Source organism: Hipposideros armiger, unplaced genomic scaffold, assembly GCF_001890085.2.
Source record: "Hipposideros armiger isolate ML-2016 unplaced genomic scaffold, ASM189008v1 scaffold_1374, whole genome shotgun sequence".
Lineage (NCBI taxonomy): Eukaryota > Metazoa > Chordata > Mammalia > Chiroptera > Hipposideridae > Hipposideros > Hipposideros armiger.
Window position 1 is genome coordinate 121,870 of NW_017732724.1, and position 15,389 is coordinate 137,258.

At 41.3% G+C, this 15,389-nt stretch overlaps 1 protein-coding gene across 1 annotated transcript in view; it reads right to left on the reverse strand.

Moving 5' to 3' along the window:
• LOC109377358 (voltage-dependent calcium channel subunit alpha-2/delta-3-like) overlaps window positions 1-15,389 on the reverse strand; it is a 177,796-nt gene that overhangs the window by 77,727 nt on the left and 84,680 nt on the right. Inside the window, exon 5 of the mRNA XM_019633697.1 lies at window positions 10,226-10,300. Within this exon, the coding sequence (XP_019489242.1) occupies window positions 10,226-10,300 (75 nt within the window). The remainder of the gene's footprint in view (window positions 1-10,225; window positions 10,301-15,389) is intronic.

Below are 15,389 nucleotides of genomic sequence, written 5' to 3' on the forward strand. Positions count from 1 at the left end.
TCTATGTTTTTCAAAGGTCATTTATTTAAATAAAGACAAAGATCAATCAATGATATATTGCCCGTTTTGTTTGATAACCTTTTGCTGTCTTTCAGTGAACTTCATAATTCCTCATTTATAGAAGGACCTGTCTTTATTTGCGAAAAACTGAACAAGGTGCTGATTTACAACCTCATCTGAATTGAATGTTATACCACGCAAGGACTTTTGAAGAGAGTGAAACAAGTGGAAGTCTGACGGCGCAAGATCAGGAGAGTATGGTGGGTGTGGCAACACATCTCATCCAAGCTCCAGTAATTTTTGACAGGTGACCAAACTTGTGTGTGGTCTCGCATTGTCGAGATGGAACACAATTCCTTTACAATTAACAAGCTTTGGACATTTCTGGATGATGGATTCGTTCAAACTGTCCAATTGCCGACAGTACACATTCAAATTGATTGTTTGGTTCCTTGGTAGGAGCTCGAAAAACACGACACCTTTAAAATCCCACCACACTGGGAGCATAGCCTTCCTCTGATGAATGTCTGCTTTCTATGTTGTTTGAGGCAAATCATCACATCGGGACCAAAATCATTTGCACACTGCATTGTTGTAAACAATCCACTTCTCATCACCAGTTATCAATCACTTCAGAAAAGGATCATTTTCCTCACATTTAATGAATATATTGCAGATGTTTATACGTGCCATCAAATGAACTTCTTTGAGTTCATGCGGAACCCAAATATCGAGCTTGCTTACGTATCTCAGCTTCTTCAGGTGGTCGTGAACGCTTGAAGGATGGATGTTCAATGTTTCTGCAATCTCTCATGTCATGTAACGTGGGCTTGATTCGATCAATGCCCTTATTTTGTCGTCATGAACCTCGGTGGGCGTCCCTGACCAAGAGCATCGCTGAGATCAAAACCACCAGCATGGAATTTCATGAATCATTGTTGGCACTGACATTCTTGTAGAGCATTGTCACCATAAACTTTATGCAACTTTTCACAAGCTTGGCACGCATTCTTCCCTTTATGGACGTAAAAGAGTAAAATATGGCAAAAATGCACATTTTGGTCTGCATTTTCAACTGCTTGTAAAATCTCCAAATCTCAACCAAATGGCTCAATTTTTTTTTAGAATGAAGCTAGAACTGTCAGCTGTCAAATGGCACAGCAGTAACATAGATGCGAATGACTCTAGTACTTCCAAAAATGAACTAGTGTCATCTGTCACAAACATGCGTCATGACTTCTCCGACAACCAATATCACAGTTTGTTCTACCATTCACCTACTGAAGGATGCAGAGGTTGTTTCCAGTTTTGGGCTATTATGAATAAAGCTGCTATGAATATCTGTGTACAGGTTTTGTGTGAACATACGTTTTCAATTCTCTGAGATAAATAAGTGCCCAAGAATGCAAATGTTGGGTCATACGGTAATTGCCAAATGTTTTCCAGAGTAGCAGTGTCATTTTACATGCCCACCATCAATGTATGGTATGACGGAGCCAAATTCTCCACATGCTCACCAGCATTTAGTGGTTTTTTATTCCTTTAACTCTTTTATTCTAGCCATTCTGATAGTGTAGTGGTATCTCATTGTCGTTTTAATTTGCATTTCTCTAATTGCCAGTGATGTGGAATACCTTTTCATATACTTGCCTGTCATCTGTATATCCTTTCAGTACAATCTCTTCATGTCTTCTGCCCATTCTCTTAATTGGATTGTTTCTTTTCATGATTGAGTTTTGAAAGTTACTTAAAAATTTTCTGTATACTTGTTCTTTATCAGGTATGTGGTTTACAAATATCTTCTCCCAATCTATAATCTTGGGAGATGATATTTTATAGCTTGGGAGAAGATATTTGCAAGCCACGTATCTTTTCATTCTTTCAGCAAGCAGGGTCTTTCACATAGCAAAAGTTTTTTTGTTTGTTTGTTTGGTTTTTGTTTTTTTCCCTAATTTTGAGGAGATTCGTTATATCAAATTTTCCTTTTATGGCTTGTGGTGTCAAACTTAAAAACTCTTTGTCTAGCCACAATTCTGAAGCTTTTTCTCCTACTTTTTTTTTCCAGAGAGTGTCATAATTGTACATCTCACATTTAAGTCTGATCCATTTGAGTTAAGTTTTGTTTAAGTTGTGAGGTGTGGGTCAAGGTTGAGGTTTTCTGAGATTTTTCTGCCTTTGTGTTTTTTGTTATTGTTTGTGCTTACAGATGTTCAATTGCTTTGGCATCATTTGTCGAAAAGGATATCTTTCCATCATTGAATTGTTTTTGTATCTTTGTCAAAAATCAGCTGGGCATATTTGTGTGGATATATTTCTGAGTTCTCTCTTCTGTTCCATTGATCTATATTCTACTTCTCCATCAATACCACACTGTCTTGATTACGAGGCCTTAACATTAGGTGGATTGATTCCTCCTACTTTATTCTTTTTCAAGATTGTTTTACTATTCTAGGTCTTGTACCTTTCTGTGTAAAATTTAGAATGCCCTTATCTGTGGCTATAAAAACCTTGTTGGGATTGATAGTAATTCCATTCAATTAACAGATCAATTTGAAGAGAACTGACATCTTTACTATGTTGAGTCTTCCCATCAATGATCTTGGTAAGTCCCCCATTTATTTCGGCCTTCTTTGGTTTCTTTCATCAGCATTTTGTAATTGACAGCATTCAGAGCCTGTACATGTTTCACTAAGTTTATTTCTTTGGAGCAATTGTAAATGGTATTGTTTTTTAAATTTAAGCTTCCATATGTTCATTGTTAGTGTACAGAAATGTGATTGGTTTTTGTGTGTTTATCTTGTATATGTGGCTTTGTTGAACTCACTTATTAGTGCTAAGAGTTTTTTGGGCTTTGCATTTTTGGTATATTCTTTGGGATTTTCTACATATACGATCATGTCATCTGAAAATAGGGATAGTTTAATTTCTTCCTGCCTGACCTGTATGCCTTTAATTTATTTTCCTAATTTTATTGCACTGGCTAGAACTTACAACACTCTGCTAAACATGAATAGTGAATGTGGACATCCTTGTCTGTTCTGTTCCTCAGAGGAAAAGCTTTGATTTTAAGATGGTCTTTATCAATCTGAGAAGACACCACTGCTACTGTTTTGCTGAGATATTTTTTTAATTTTTCAACTGTGAATGTATGTTGGATTTTATCAAATGCTTTTTCTGAGTTAATTGATATGATTATATGATGTTTCATCTTTTGCCTATTGGTATGATGAATTACATGGATTGATTTGACAATGAAGTCGAACCAACCTTGCATGTTTGGAATAAATCCTACTTGGTAATGGTGTATAACTCTTTATATAAATTGTTGGATTTGATGTGCTAAAATTTTGTTAAGGAATTCTGCTGTAAGTCCATAAGGGATATTGGTCTGTAGTTCTCTTCTGTACTTCGGTTTATCAGGGAACTATGAGTCTCATCAAATGAGATGGGGGGGATTTCCTTCCTCTTCTATTTTTCTGGAAGAGATTCTATAAAATTGGTATCAATTCTCCTTTAAATTCTTGGTAGGATTATTCAGTGAAACCATCTGGGATTCAAGATTTCTTTTTCCTGGGCCGGCTGAGTGGCGCCTTGGTTAAGAGCTGGCTTGGGATGCCAGCTGTGAGCAGCAGGGCCCTGGTTCAGATCCCACGTTAGGGCCAGTGACGCTGCCCTCTACAGCTAAGATGGTGACAGCTCGACCTGGAGCTGGGCTGCCGTGAGTCACTGGCGATGGCGTAGGCTGCAGCTCCTGCTGCAGTGGGTTGCCATAAGCTACCATGTGTGGCCGGCAGCCAGCATGAGCAGTCGGCAGCTGGTGTGAGATGCCAAGAGCCACTGTGAGCGGCCTTCCAGAGGCCAGCAACCTATCTGCCTCATCCGGGAAGAGCTCAATGATAATACCAACATGGGCCAGTGAAACGATATCTTCCACAACTAGACTGAAGAACAAAAGGACAGCAACTTGTCTGTTCCCCTTACCCCATACCCCAATAAAATCTTTTTTTTTTAAGATTTTTATTGGGGAGTTGTGGGGGATGGGAACAGTGCTGGGGAATTGGGGGAAGGGGAACAGACAAGTTGCTGTCGTTTTGTTCTTCAATCTAGTTGTGGAGGATGTTGCTTCACTGGCCCAAGTTGGCACCATCATTGCGCTCTTCTCTGGCGAGGCAGATCAGTTGCCAGCTTCTGGACGGCTGCTCACTGCGGCTGTTGGCCACTCACGCTGGCTGCTGGCTACATACGGTAGCCCATGGCAACCCACTGCCACAGGGGCTGCAGCCTACGCCATCGCCGGGGACTCATGGCAGCCCAGCTCCAGGTTGAGCTGTTGTTCAGCATCTTAGCTGTGGAGGGCAGTGTCACTGGCCCTCATATGTGGGATCCAAACCGGGGCCCTCTGGCATCCCAAGCGAGTTCTTAACCATCGCGCCACTCGGCCGGCCCAAAATCTTTAAAAAAAAAATCTTTTTCCTTTTTTGGGAACTTTAAATTATGAATTCAACTTCTTTAATATTTATAGGACTATTCAGGTTATCTATTTCATCTTGGTTGGATTTTGGTAGCTTGTAGTTTTTGAGAATCTTGTCTTTTCCTTCTAAGTTCTCAAATTCAGGAGTGTAAAGTTATTTGTAATAGTCCCTTATTATTATTATTTTAATAACTGCAGTATCTATAGTGATAATCCCTGTTCACTCCTGATATTGGTGACTTGTGACTTCTCTCCTTTTATTTTCAACAATCTTGATAGAGGTTTATCAGTTTTATTGGCTTTTTTTTTTGAAGGACCAGCTTTTGGTGTCATTGACTTTTCTCTACTGTTAACCTGTTCCAATTTAATTGATTTTTGTTTTTTATTATTTCTTTCCATCTGTTTGTTTTGGGTTTATTTTGCTCTCCTTTTTCTAGTTTCTTGTGGTAGAAAGTCAGCTTATTAATTTGAGGCTTTCCTCTTTTTAATGTAAGCCTTTGTGCCATAAATTTCCCTCTAAAAACTCTAACAGCTTTGTCTCACGTTACCTTTTTATTGTCATTTAGTTTTATATTATTTAAATTTCCTTCAATTACCTCCTCTTTCACCCATGGATTATTTAGCAGTGCACTTCATTTCTAAGTGTTTGGAGATTTTTCCATTGTCTTTCTAGTATTGATTTCTAGTTTGATGCCATTATTATCAGAAAATGTACTCTGCATGATACGATTTCAACATTTTTATAGTTGTTGAGGTTTCTCTTGTGACCCAGGATACGTTTTATCTTGGTTAATGTTCCATGGGTACTTGAAAAGAATGTGTACGCTGCTATTGTTGGGTATTCTATGAATTTATTTTGATTTTATTGGTTGATGATGTTCAGTTCTTCTATATTCTTGCCTACTTTCAGTTTAGTAGCCTATCAGTTAAAGACTATAAAGTATATAAGTCCCCAACTATAACTATAGGTTTTTCTATTTCTACTCCCAGTTGTATCATTTTTTTAAATTTATTTTTCAATTACAATTGACATACAATATTATATTAGTTGCAGGTGTACAACATAGTGATTAGACATTTACATAACTTATGAAGTAATCACCCCAATAAGTCTACTACCCATCTGACACCATACATAGTTATTGCAATATTATTGACCATATTCCCATTACTGTACATTACATCCCCATGCCTGTTTTTATAACTGGCAATTTGAACTTCTTAATCCCTTTCACCTTTTCACTCATCCCCCAAACCCTCTCCCATCTGGCAACCATCAATTTGTCCTCTGTATCTATGAGTTTTCTATTTTGTTCATGTGTTTTGTTTTTCAGAATTCACATATAAGTGAAATCATATGGTATTTGCTTTCTCTGTCTCACTTATTTCACTTAGCATAATACCCTCAAGGTCCATTTTGTCACAAATGGCAAGATTGCATTCCTTTACATGGCTGAGTAATATGCCATTGTATACATGTACCACATCTTTGTTATTCATTCATTCATTGGTGGACACTTAGGCACGATACACCCGATAAAGCGTTAATACCCAAAATATGTAAGGAACTCATATAACTTAACACCTCCCCAAAATAAAATATGATTAAAAAATAGGCAGAGGACCTGAATGGACATATCTTCAATTAGGACATACAGGTGGCCAACAGACATATGAAAAGATGCCCACCATCACTAGTCACCAGTTCCATTCATTTTTGCTTCATGTTTTGCAAGCTCCATAGTTTGTTCCAAACACATTTAGGATGCTTTTATCTTCCTGGTGGATTAATGCTCTTATCATTCAATATTTTCCCTAATTGTCTCTAATAATTTTCTTTGCTCTGAAGGTGACTTTACCTAAAATTAATATAGCCACTATTTTTTTTAAATTGTTTGCGTTGTATATCTTTTCCTATCCTTTTACATTCCACGTACCTATGTCATTGTATTTCAAGCAAATTTCTTGTATTTGGTTGTATCATTCTTTTTAATTCACTTGGCTAATCTCTATCTTTTAATTGGTGTGTTTAGACTATTTATGTTTAAGATCATTAGTGATATGTTAGGGCTTAAATCTGCCAATATTTCTTTTTCCTGTTCATTTCCTTTGTTTCTCATTTCTTAAATTCCTGTGAGTCACTTTTAAGCATACCTCTTTTTATTGTTTTCTTTATAGTTGCTTTAGTTGTTATAATTATGTAACATCACAGTCTACTGGTATCAGCATTTCCACTTCTAGTGAAATGAAGAAATTACTTCTAATTAGGTCCCTTTACCCTCCATATTTTTAAAATGTATTAATAATTGTTGTATTTCCTCAACAAACATTGGGCACCACATCAGATGATGCTGTAATTTTTGCTTCAACTTTCAAATATGATTTAAGAATCTCCGGAAAATTAGCATACTCTATTATATTTACCCGTTCCAATATTCTTCCCTTTCTGAAGTCTCAAGCCTTTTTCTGTTATTGCCTTTCTGTTTGGAGAGCTTCTCTAGCCATTTTTTAAGGGTAGATTTGCTGGTTAATGAATTTCTTAGTTTTCATTCATCTGAGAATGTCTTTATTTCCCCATCATTCATGACGGATATTTTCACTAAATATAGACTCCTGGGTTGACAGTTATTTTCTTTCAGTACTTGAAACATGCTATGCCACTTCCTCCTGGTCTCCCTGATTTCACATGAGGAATTTGTTGTCGTTCAAATGAGTAATTTAAGTAATATGCCCTTTCTCTCTGGCTGCTATCTTTTATTACTTGTTTAATTATATTTAATTATGATGTGTCTTGCCATGGATTTACCTTATTTGGAATTTGCTCAGCCTCTTCAATATACATGTTTATGCGTTTCTCTAATTTGGGGAAGTTTTCAGCCATTATATCTTCAGATATCTATCTAGACCCACTCTCTTCTCTTCTCTCCCGGGACTTTTGTAACATGAATGCTAGCTCTTTTGTTTTTGTCTTGCATGTCCCTGGGACTCTGTTCATTTTGTTCTAGTCCATTTTCTCTCTGTTGTTCAGATTGGGTAATTTCTATTGATCTGTCGTGACATTCAATGATTTTATCTGTGTCACACTCTACTATTGAACTAATCCAGGGAGTTTTTTTATTTTAGTAACTGTAGTGTTCAGTTCTCTAATTTCCATTTGGATCTTTTTTATAGCTTCTATTTATTTGCTGAGATTTTCTATTTTTGCATTTGCTTCAAGAGAATTCCTAATTGCTTGTTGGACAAATTTAAGAATTTCGACATCAGATTCATGTCAATATTGGCTTCTGCTGATTGTCTTTTTTCACTCATGTTGTGATTTTCCTGGTTCTTGGGATGACAAAAAAATCTTGGATTGCATATTATGGGACTCTGAGGCCTATTTAATCTTTTTTTCTCGGCAGTCAGTCTCTCCATTGAGGAGGAGCACAAGGGCCGAGTGGGTGTGGGTAGGATGCAAAATTAACTTCCTGTTCAGCCCCACTGACACTGTCTATGGTTGTCCCATTGGTGGTTGGAGTAGAAAATGTATTGTCTCAAAGGTTTTCTTTTGATAGACCACCTTTTTCCTAGTCTTTTAGCTAGACGAATCAGGCTTTTCTTGAAGCCATTTTTTTTTCTTCTTTTTTTTTTTAACCTATGCCTGTTGTTGGTTAAGGTGGAGGCATCTGGGTTGCTCTATTCAGGATATATGGAATTCAATAAGGAAGTTCAGGGAACTCATCTCCATGTCTTTAGTCTAAGTAGTTCACCTTCTTTCCACCGTGTAGAGTCTTTCTATACTTATTTATTAGTTTATGCACAGGGATGTTTAGTTCTAAGGGGGAGAATCTAAGTGAAATGTAGCTACTCCATACTGGCAGATTCAGAGTTTGGATTGATTTTTATATTCAAAAATATCCTTAGTGGGCTGCATCCCCCACAACTAAGACTGAACATGGCACCTTGAGCTGAGCTGCCCCTGAGCTGCCGATGGGCAGCCGGATGGCTCAGTTGGTGAGAGTGCATGCTCTTAACAACAAGGTTGCCGGTTCGACTCTCGCATGGGAGGGTGGACTGCCTCCCCACCCCCTGTCTCGCAACTAAGATTAAAAATGGCAACTGGACTTGGAGCTGAGCTGTGCCCTCTACAACTAAGATTGAAGGACAACAACTTGACTTGGAGCTGATGGGTCCTGGGAAAAACACACTGTTCCTCAATAAAGTTAAAAAAAAAAAAAACCTTAAAAAAAATACTCCAGTCTTCAATACCCATAAATTCAAAGACACTTTTAAATAAATCTTAGCCCACCTTCTTTAACATGTTTTCTCATTCATAAGATTTCATATCTCCAAATATCAAACTTCCCCTTGATCACTTGTAAAATTACCTAAAGGAAGGCCTTGATCATTCTAAGCATCTTTTCTATTTAATATAAGCACAACCACTGAACACCTGTTTGAGGCTTGGAAGATATTCCAGTGCTACTATATTGGGAACGGGATGGAATCCAGACTCAGACAATGGTCAAACAAAGGGAAAGTTCCTAAAGAAATTTGCTGGTAGGTTTACATCATTTTTTTCCTACCTTAGCCTAGAAAACGATCATAAACAAACATTCCCTGGATACACTTGTTTTTTGAACTACAATGTAGTATTTCCCTCTCCTAAAACAAAGCTTCTTATGGTGTTTCTTCCCCCTCAAATTGAAGCTTGGATATTAACACTGGTATAATTTTTCTTTCTCACTCTGTGTTTCAGTTGTAATTAATTTTTCTCAATCCTCTGTCATTCACTCTCTCAGAAATACCCAAACCAAGTGCTTCTACTGCCATGTGCATCTCAGATAGCACCAATGTCATCCCCTGCCCATTCAGGCCAGTGGTTCTCCCCAGCACACGCGCAGTGTCACACAGAGGTCTCCATTGTCCACTGTCCTCAGCCACCTCAAGGGGCTGCTCTCCAGGGGAGGAGCATTATTTTATAGTCCCCACATAGCATGTACAACAAAACAATGGGAGTAATAGCAGCTCTGAGTCCCAGGGGGTGTGACATTGTTGCATTCACAGCTACACTTTCAACCTGAATTGTCACCCGGCCCTGTCGCAGTGGTGTTGATAGCTGTGGTGGATGTTCTGACAAATTTAAAGATAGCCAAAGGGACACAAGATTTATTTTATAGAAATCTATTCTGGGAATTTTCCCAATGCTCAAACTGGAAGGAAAACTTTTACCCCATTTCTTAAGGCCCTCCTGTATCTTATCTTCCTTTTGTTCTGCAATATTTATGGACCAGGCAATGCTCCGAGTATTGAGGATACAGCAGCGAGCAGGAAAGCAGACATTGTCACTATCCTTGTAAAGCTTACCTTCTGACCTGGGAGACAAGTTATCCCAATAGCTACCCCAACAATTATTTAATCAATTGTATTAAATGCAGTAGTAATATAATAAGTGGCTTCAATTTTCTTTAAAATCTCAACAAGATTCATATTTTTTCACAGGTGTCGAGCACAAAAGAGGATGTGCTTAGAGCAAGAAAAAAAAAAAAGAAAATCAATGCAATTCTTTTAGAATTAGCGAGGATTTGAACTCAATGTACTTATTTTACTGCCCTGATTTCATCTGCGCCTCTTCCTAAATGTTCTACACACTGGGCTGAGGCAGTACATCTGACGCGTTTCTAAAAATCAGGAGTGAATTATTATGAGCGATTCACTGGGAGGGAGGCGGGTGTGCCATGACCCCTGACGTACCCACCCAGTGGCAGGCCCTACCTCCTTGTTTGTCCTGTCAGCTTGCACCAACGTTCCATTCAGGCAAGGTTCCACGTAGTGAAGCTCCTCATTATACTGCAGAGGGAAGAAAGAACCGAGAGGAAACAATCAAGCGTTTGAAGAGTACTAAATAATTGAAGGATACACGCACACAAACAAAAATGCAGCATGATCTAAGGCTCAATTCATTCACATAAGGTGACTTTCTCAACTGATGTCCCTATAGGAAACCATGCTAAAGTGCCAAAGACAGGCTTTATTCTTTTCTTGTTTGAAGAAACTTCTAGAGCACGTGTCAGTGTAGGGCAGTGTTCAGGTTGTGCCAAGTTACATAATCCTTCAGGGGTGGCTCCAAACACTGGGGCTCCCCGGACATGACTGACAGACAGCACATGGTTCAGGTGGGCTCTAAAGAGTATCCCAAACCTGGGCAGACTGAGCACCAGCTCCCGCCTTTGGTTTCACAGAGCCACAGGAGTCATGTGCGGGTCATGTGTGTGGTCACACATGTGTGTGGGTCACACGTGTGTGAGGACAGAATGGAGGAGAGGCCTTGATGTTCCCCTGTCACTCCAGGAGGCTACACGGGTGTTGGTCAGGACTTCACTCATACCAAGTGACACCACCTTCCACATGGGCCAATGCCGGCCTTCCAATCATTTCTGAGCCCAGAATACCCAAAATAAGACTATCTGTTTTCGTCCAAAGCCCACAAGTAGGGAGTAAAAATTTGAGTGTTTTTATCTTCATTTCTCTCATCAAGCACGATTCTCTACACATTAGGTAGGCTCGTCCTTTCCAAACATAAATCTGATGATGTCACCTCTTGTCACTCCCCTTCACTGCTCCCTACTGCTTTTCAGATGAACCTTCCCAGGGGTCTGCAAAGCTCTGGACACTTGGTATCTGCTGGCCTTTGTAGTATCTTTACTCATTAGTCCTCCAGATGAACATAAAACCAGCCGGCTTTAATTCCTTTCCTGTCCTCTGACATTCCCTGTCTTTCCCTCAGGCCTTCCAGCACTGGGCCTCTGCCTGGGCCCTCACTCTGGAATCTCCCACTGACTCCTGTTCATCCTCTGGGTCATCATATTCCTGCGTCTTCTGGGAAGCAGCCGCTGGTGCAGGTGAGGCCCCTTTCCTGCTTACCTCCAAATTCTCCTTACCTGGTGCCTAGGTCCTGCACCCCAAGGTGGGACACATTGTTAGAGTCCATGTCTGGCTCCTCAGGTGTATTCCATGTGACAAGCACAGGGCTGGGCCCACAGTAGGTGCCCGAGAACAACTTGGTCAATCAGAGTGCCATTACCTTTCCATTTCATTCACCAAAATCCCAGCCTAAATCTCCAGAGGGAAGGAACCAGAACCATCTCACAGGCCCAGATCTCCCACAGAGACTGGCGAAGGAGTTTGGACTTTAAGTCTAAGGGCACCAAGGACCATGGAGGGCTGTGAGCAGGGGAGTGAATGAAATAAAGAGATGAGTTTGCGACAACTGCTCTGGACACAGTGCAGGGACAGGCTGCAGAGGACCAGACCGGCAGCTACTGCAATAGCGACTAAGATGCATCAGGTTTCACATGCCAAGATGCTGATAAGCAGATACTAATATCAGCAATTAACTGTAACTGAGTACTTCCTTCATCTAGACAAAGGCTAGATTTCATCTACAGACTAGCTCAGCCTCATGTGGTAAGTACTTCCAATTACTCTCCCTTTACAGATGGGGAAACTGAGGTAGAGCAAGGATGACCGACTTATCCAAAGTTACCTGGGAGTACATAAGGGGCGGCGTCCAGATTCAAACCCAGGCCGTCTACCTTCACAGTCATTGGCCTCAAGACGTCAAAGCCCCCAACTTCTCCTCTCTGGCCCCAAGTCTCTGCTTCCCATCAGTCTGACTTTTGCTCCTTCTGTAACCTTCATTCTTAGTCTAGTCACATAAAGGCATTTGAAAAATTATAGCTCAATGGCCTGAGTGCTTAAATCTCCTCTGATGAGGAATGGAGAAAAAAATACATTTATGCCATTCTGAAATTAGCCATTGACAAACAGCAGTACAACTTTTTCATCAACAAACGGAATATCATCTCAGGATCCAGAAAGCGACTGCAGTCCAAGCTGAAGAAGCGGTTCTCCAAAGCTCTTCGTTCATGTTGGTCTGACACTGGAAGTTACTGGAAAAAACCCCAGCCATTCCCCTCTCCTCCACCTTTGCTGTTGACTGATTTGGTTCAGAGTGACAATATATCCATTCCTAAAGCATGAAGCATAATCTGTCTTAGCCCATCACAGCTATCTGGCCACCCTCTGCTGGATATATGCTTCCATAGCTTGTCGAATAGCTAGTGGTGGTGACGTGACCCATTCTCCGCCAATGAAACGTAAGGAGTAGTTTTCTGGGCAGTTTCAATGACATTTTTTTTTCCTTTTTATTAAAGGAAAACTTCTATATCTACTGCCTTCCTTCCTACTTGGGATGCTATTGCACAGTTACAACAGTTGTTTGCAACCATGAGGTGACAAGATTAAAAGTGGAGAGCAAAGTTCAAGTCAGGCAGAGCGGGAAGACGGAGCCAGTGTGGGTACCTGAGGACCCTGTCGAACCACTAAACCCAAGCTGCAGCTGCCCTCCTCCAGGCTTCTTCCATGAGATTATGAGGTGCTGATAAGCAGAAGCAACCGCTATTCAGTTGTTCTGTCACTTGCAGCCTCAAACTTTCCAAGTCCATTTTCCAGGTAAATTTACAAACTTCATCTGCATTCTGCCTAATACACGCTCTCAAAGTTGATTTTTGGGGTTGGACATTCTGAGCTGGGTGTCAGGATACAGGTCCAAGTCCTGCCTGGGCCACGTACTCCCTGTGTGGCCTTGGGGAAGTCACTAAACCTCTCTGATCCCAGGTCGTTATGCCTAGGAAGGTGCTAATTCATCTTGGGCTTACCCTAAAGGGCTCCCAGTGAAGACCCAATGGGACAATAGACCTGAAAATGCTTTGCTAATAAAAAGGCCTGGGCATGTGGGGGACTGCAGAGGGGACTTAAAAGTAAAGAAGACCAAGAAGTTCTTGCCCTCATCAGGGAGGAACATGTGCAGTAATCAAAACCATGCTCGCCGTCACTGTGTGAGCCGGGGCCACAGTGGAGGGATCTGCTCTTCTGAACCCCCGCCAGCTTGTTAGTGGCATCATCCAAGCTTGCAGTTGACTAATTTCCCTTGACTGCATCAGGATAAAGCTATGCTGAGCAATCTGGTCTGTATCACCAAAGGGAGCTGGGCTCAGCCGCCTGTGGAAGGGAATGGTGCACACCGGGCAGCTGTGCCAAGAAGGCCCGCTGGCTGTGCATGCTCACGATGCTACCCAGAGCCCGTCCCGAAGGGGACACCAAGGTCACCTTGCACGTGAAACTGCTTCCCGGCTCCCAGCAGCTCTCCATTTGGAAACCTAGCAGTTCTGCATTTTTATAGATGTTCCCTAGATTTCAACTTTGTGAAACAGTAATGTAGGCTAGCCAAATCAATTTATAACCGGAGATCTGGTCACCTCAGCCCTTAGAAAGCGTCTTCCTTCACCCCTACTTAAACAATCGAATATCAATAGTCTAAGGAAGAAAAGGATACAATGCACATTATCTTTAGCCCGATGAAATTTTCTTCTGCCATTTGCTTTCGTTCCTTCCTGCTAACAGGACTGAACTCTAAAGAGGAACTCTACCAGCTCCTTTCCCCACCAAAGTGGTAACTTGTTCTTGCAGGTTTCTGGGAAATGAAAAGAATCTCTTAGCAGAATAAGAGAGGGCTCAGGCAGCCCTAGAGAAGGTCCAGCCAGGCCACCAACCACATGGTAAGGATGTGGACAAAGAATTTTCACCCCTTAAAGAGCTTAGAAATGGCCACATAGACACAGGGACTGCTGGCTTCCTTCTCCCCTTCTATTTCCTGGTGGGCTCTCCTCTGATTCACACAAGGGTAGGGCAGTAGAGCTGAAGCAACTCAGGCAGACAGGCTGGCTCTGCCACAAACTAGCTGGGTGAGTTTGGCCAAGGCACCTCAGCTCTTTGAGCCTTACTCTTTGTATTGGGTATTGTAGTGTACCTCCCTCCTGATCTCACTGTGAGGACAGAATGAGATAATTTGGTAAAGAGTCAACACAGAACCTGGCATGTAAGAAAGAGAAAGCAAACAGCTAGTGCATGTGCACAAGAAAGAAAGACAATACTTCCGTGAGTGTGACGTGTGATACATGGAGACAAAGACTGACAGGTGTGCCCTCCACCTGGAGCTGGTACTTGCTAAGTAGGAAGGGGGTGCAGGTGCGGGCGACGGCAGTGACCTACCCTTATGGAACAGGGCTCACATGCCCCTGACCCCCTCCAGAGAGCACATACTCTGCACTCGCTGGAGAGAGGGGCTTCGCCAGGAGACACATGTGACTGTCTAAAAACCTGGGACGGAAGCCACCATGGTGTAGGGCCACACACTGTCCCACTTAGTGCCACACTCTGAACCCTCTCAGTGACCGGGGTCTTTGGCAGACCGGGAGCCGAGATAGTGCAGCCAGCTTACTGCCAAGTCCCCTCCCAGGAAGGCATCTGCCAGGGAACCCTTTGTTCCTGTGTTTGCTCACTGAATCTTAACAAAGCACCTGCTATATGCCAGGGACATCAAATACTGGCTACATGTGCACATGATCGTCATTGCAGAGTGATCATGAGCTGCTTTTTCTTGCTTTCATTAGTAAAAGGATATGCTTATTATAGCTGAACATAAGTTCTGCTTTTCCTTTTCATGATAAAAAGTACTTATCTGTGATGCTGCAGTGGTCCATCCAAAAACAAAAACAGGCCTGAGATAAAGCCATGATCTTCATCGCAGAAGCTATCCCTCCCTCTCCAACCACAAAACCCTACTCTCTGACAGCAACGGACACATCAACACCCTCTTTTTCCTTCCTTTTGCATAATCTCTGGAAGCATTCCACTCCTCTTCCACTTTAAAGATATGGCAAAATCATCAATGGGAATTTTCATGATGATCTAAAATAGAAAAGGTGAACTTTAAGTTTCATTAAATGAATGGCTAGAACGTTTTGGAGGGGGATCTAAAAACAAAGAACAAAAGAGCTGGACTCGCCCACCGAGATTCATGCGCCCTTCAGCGTTG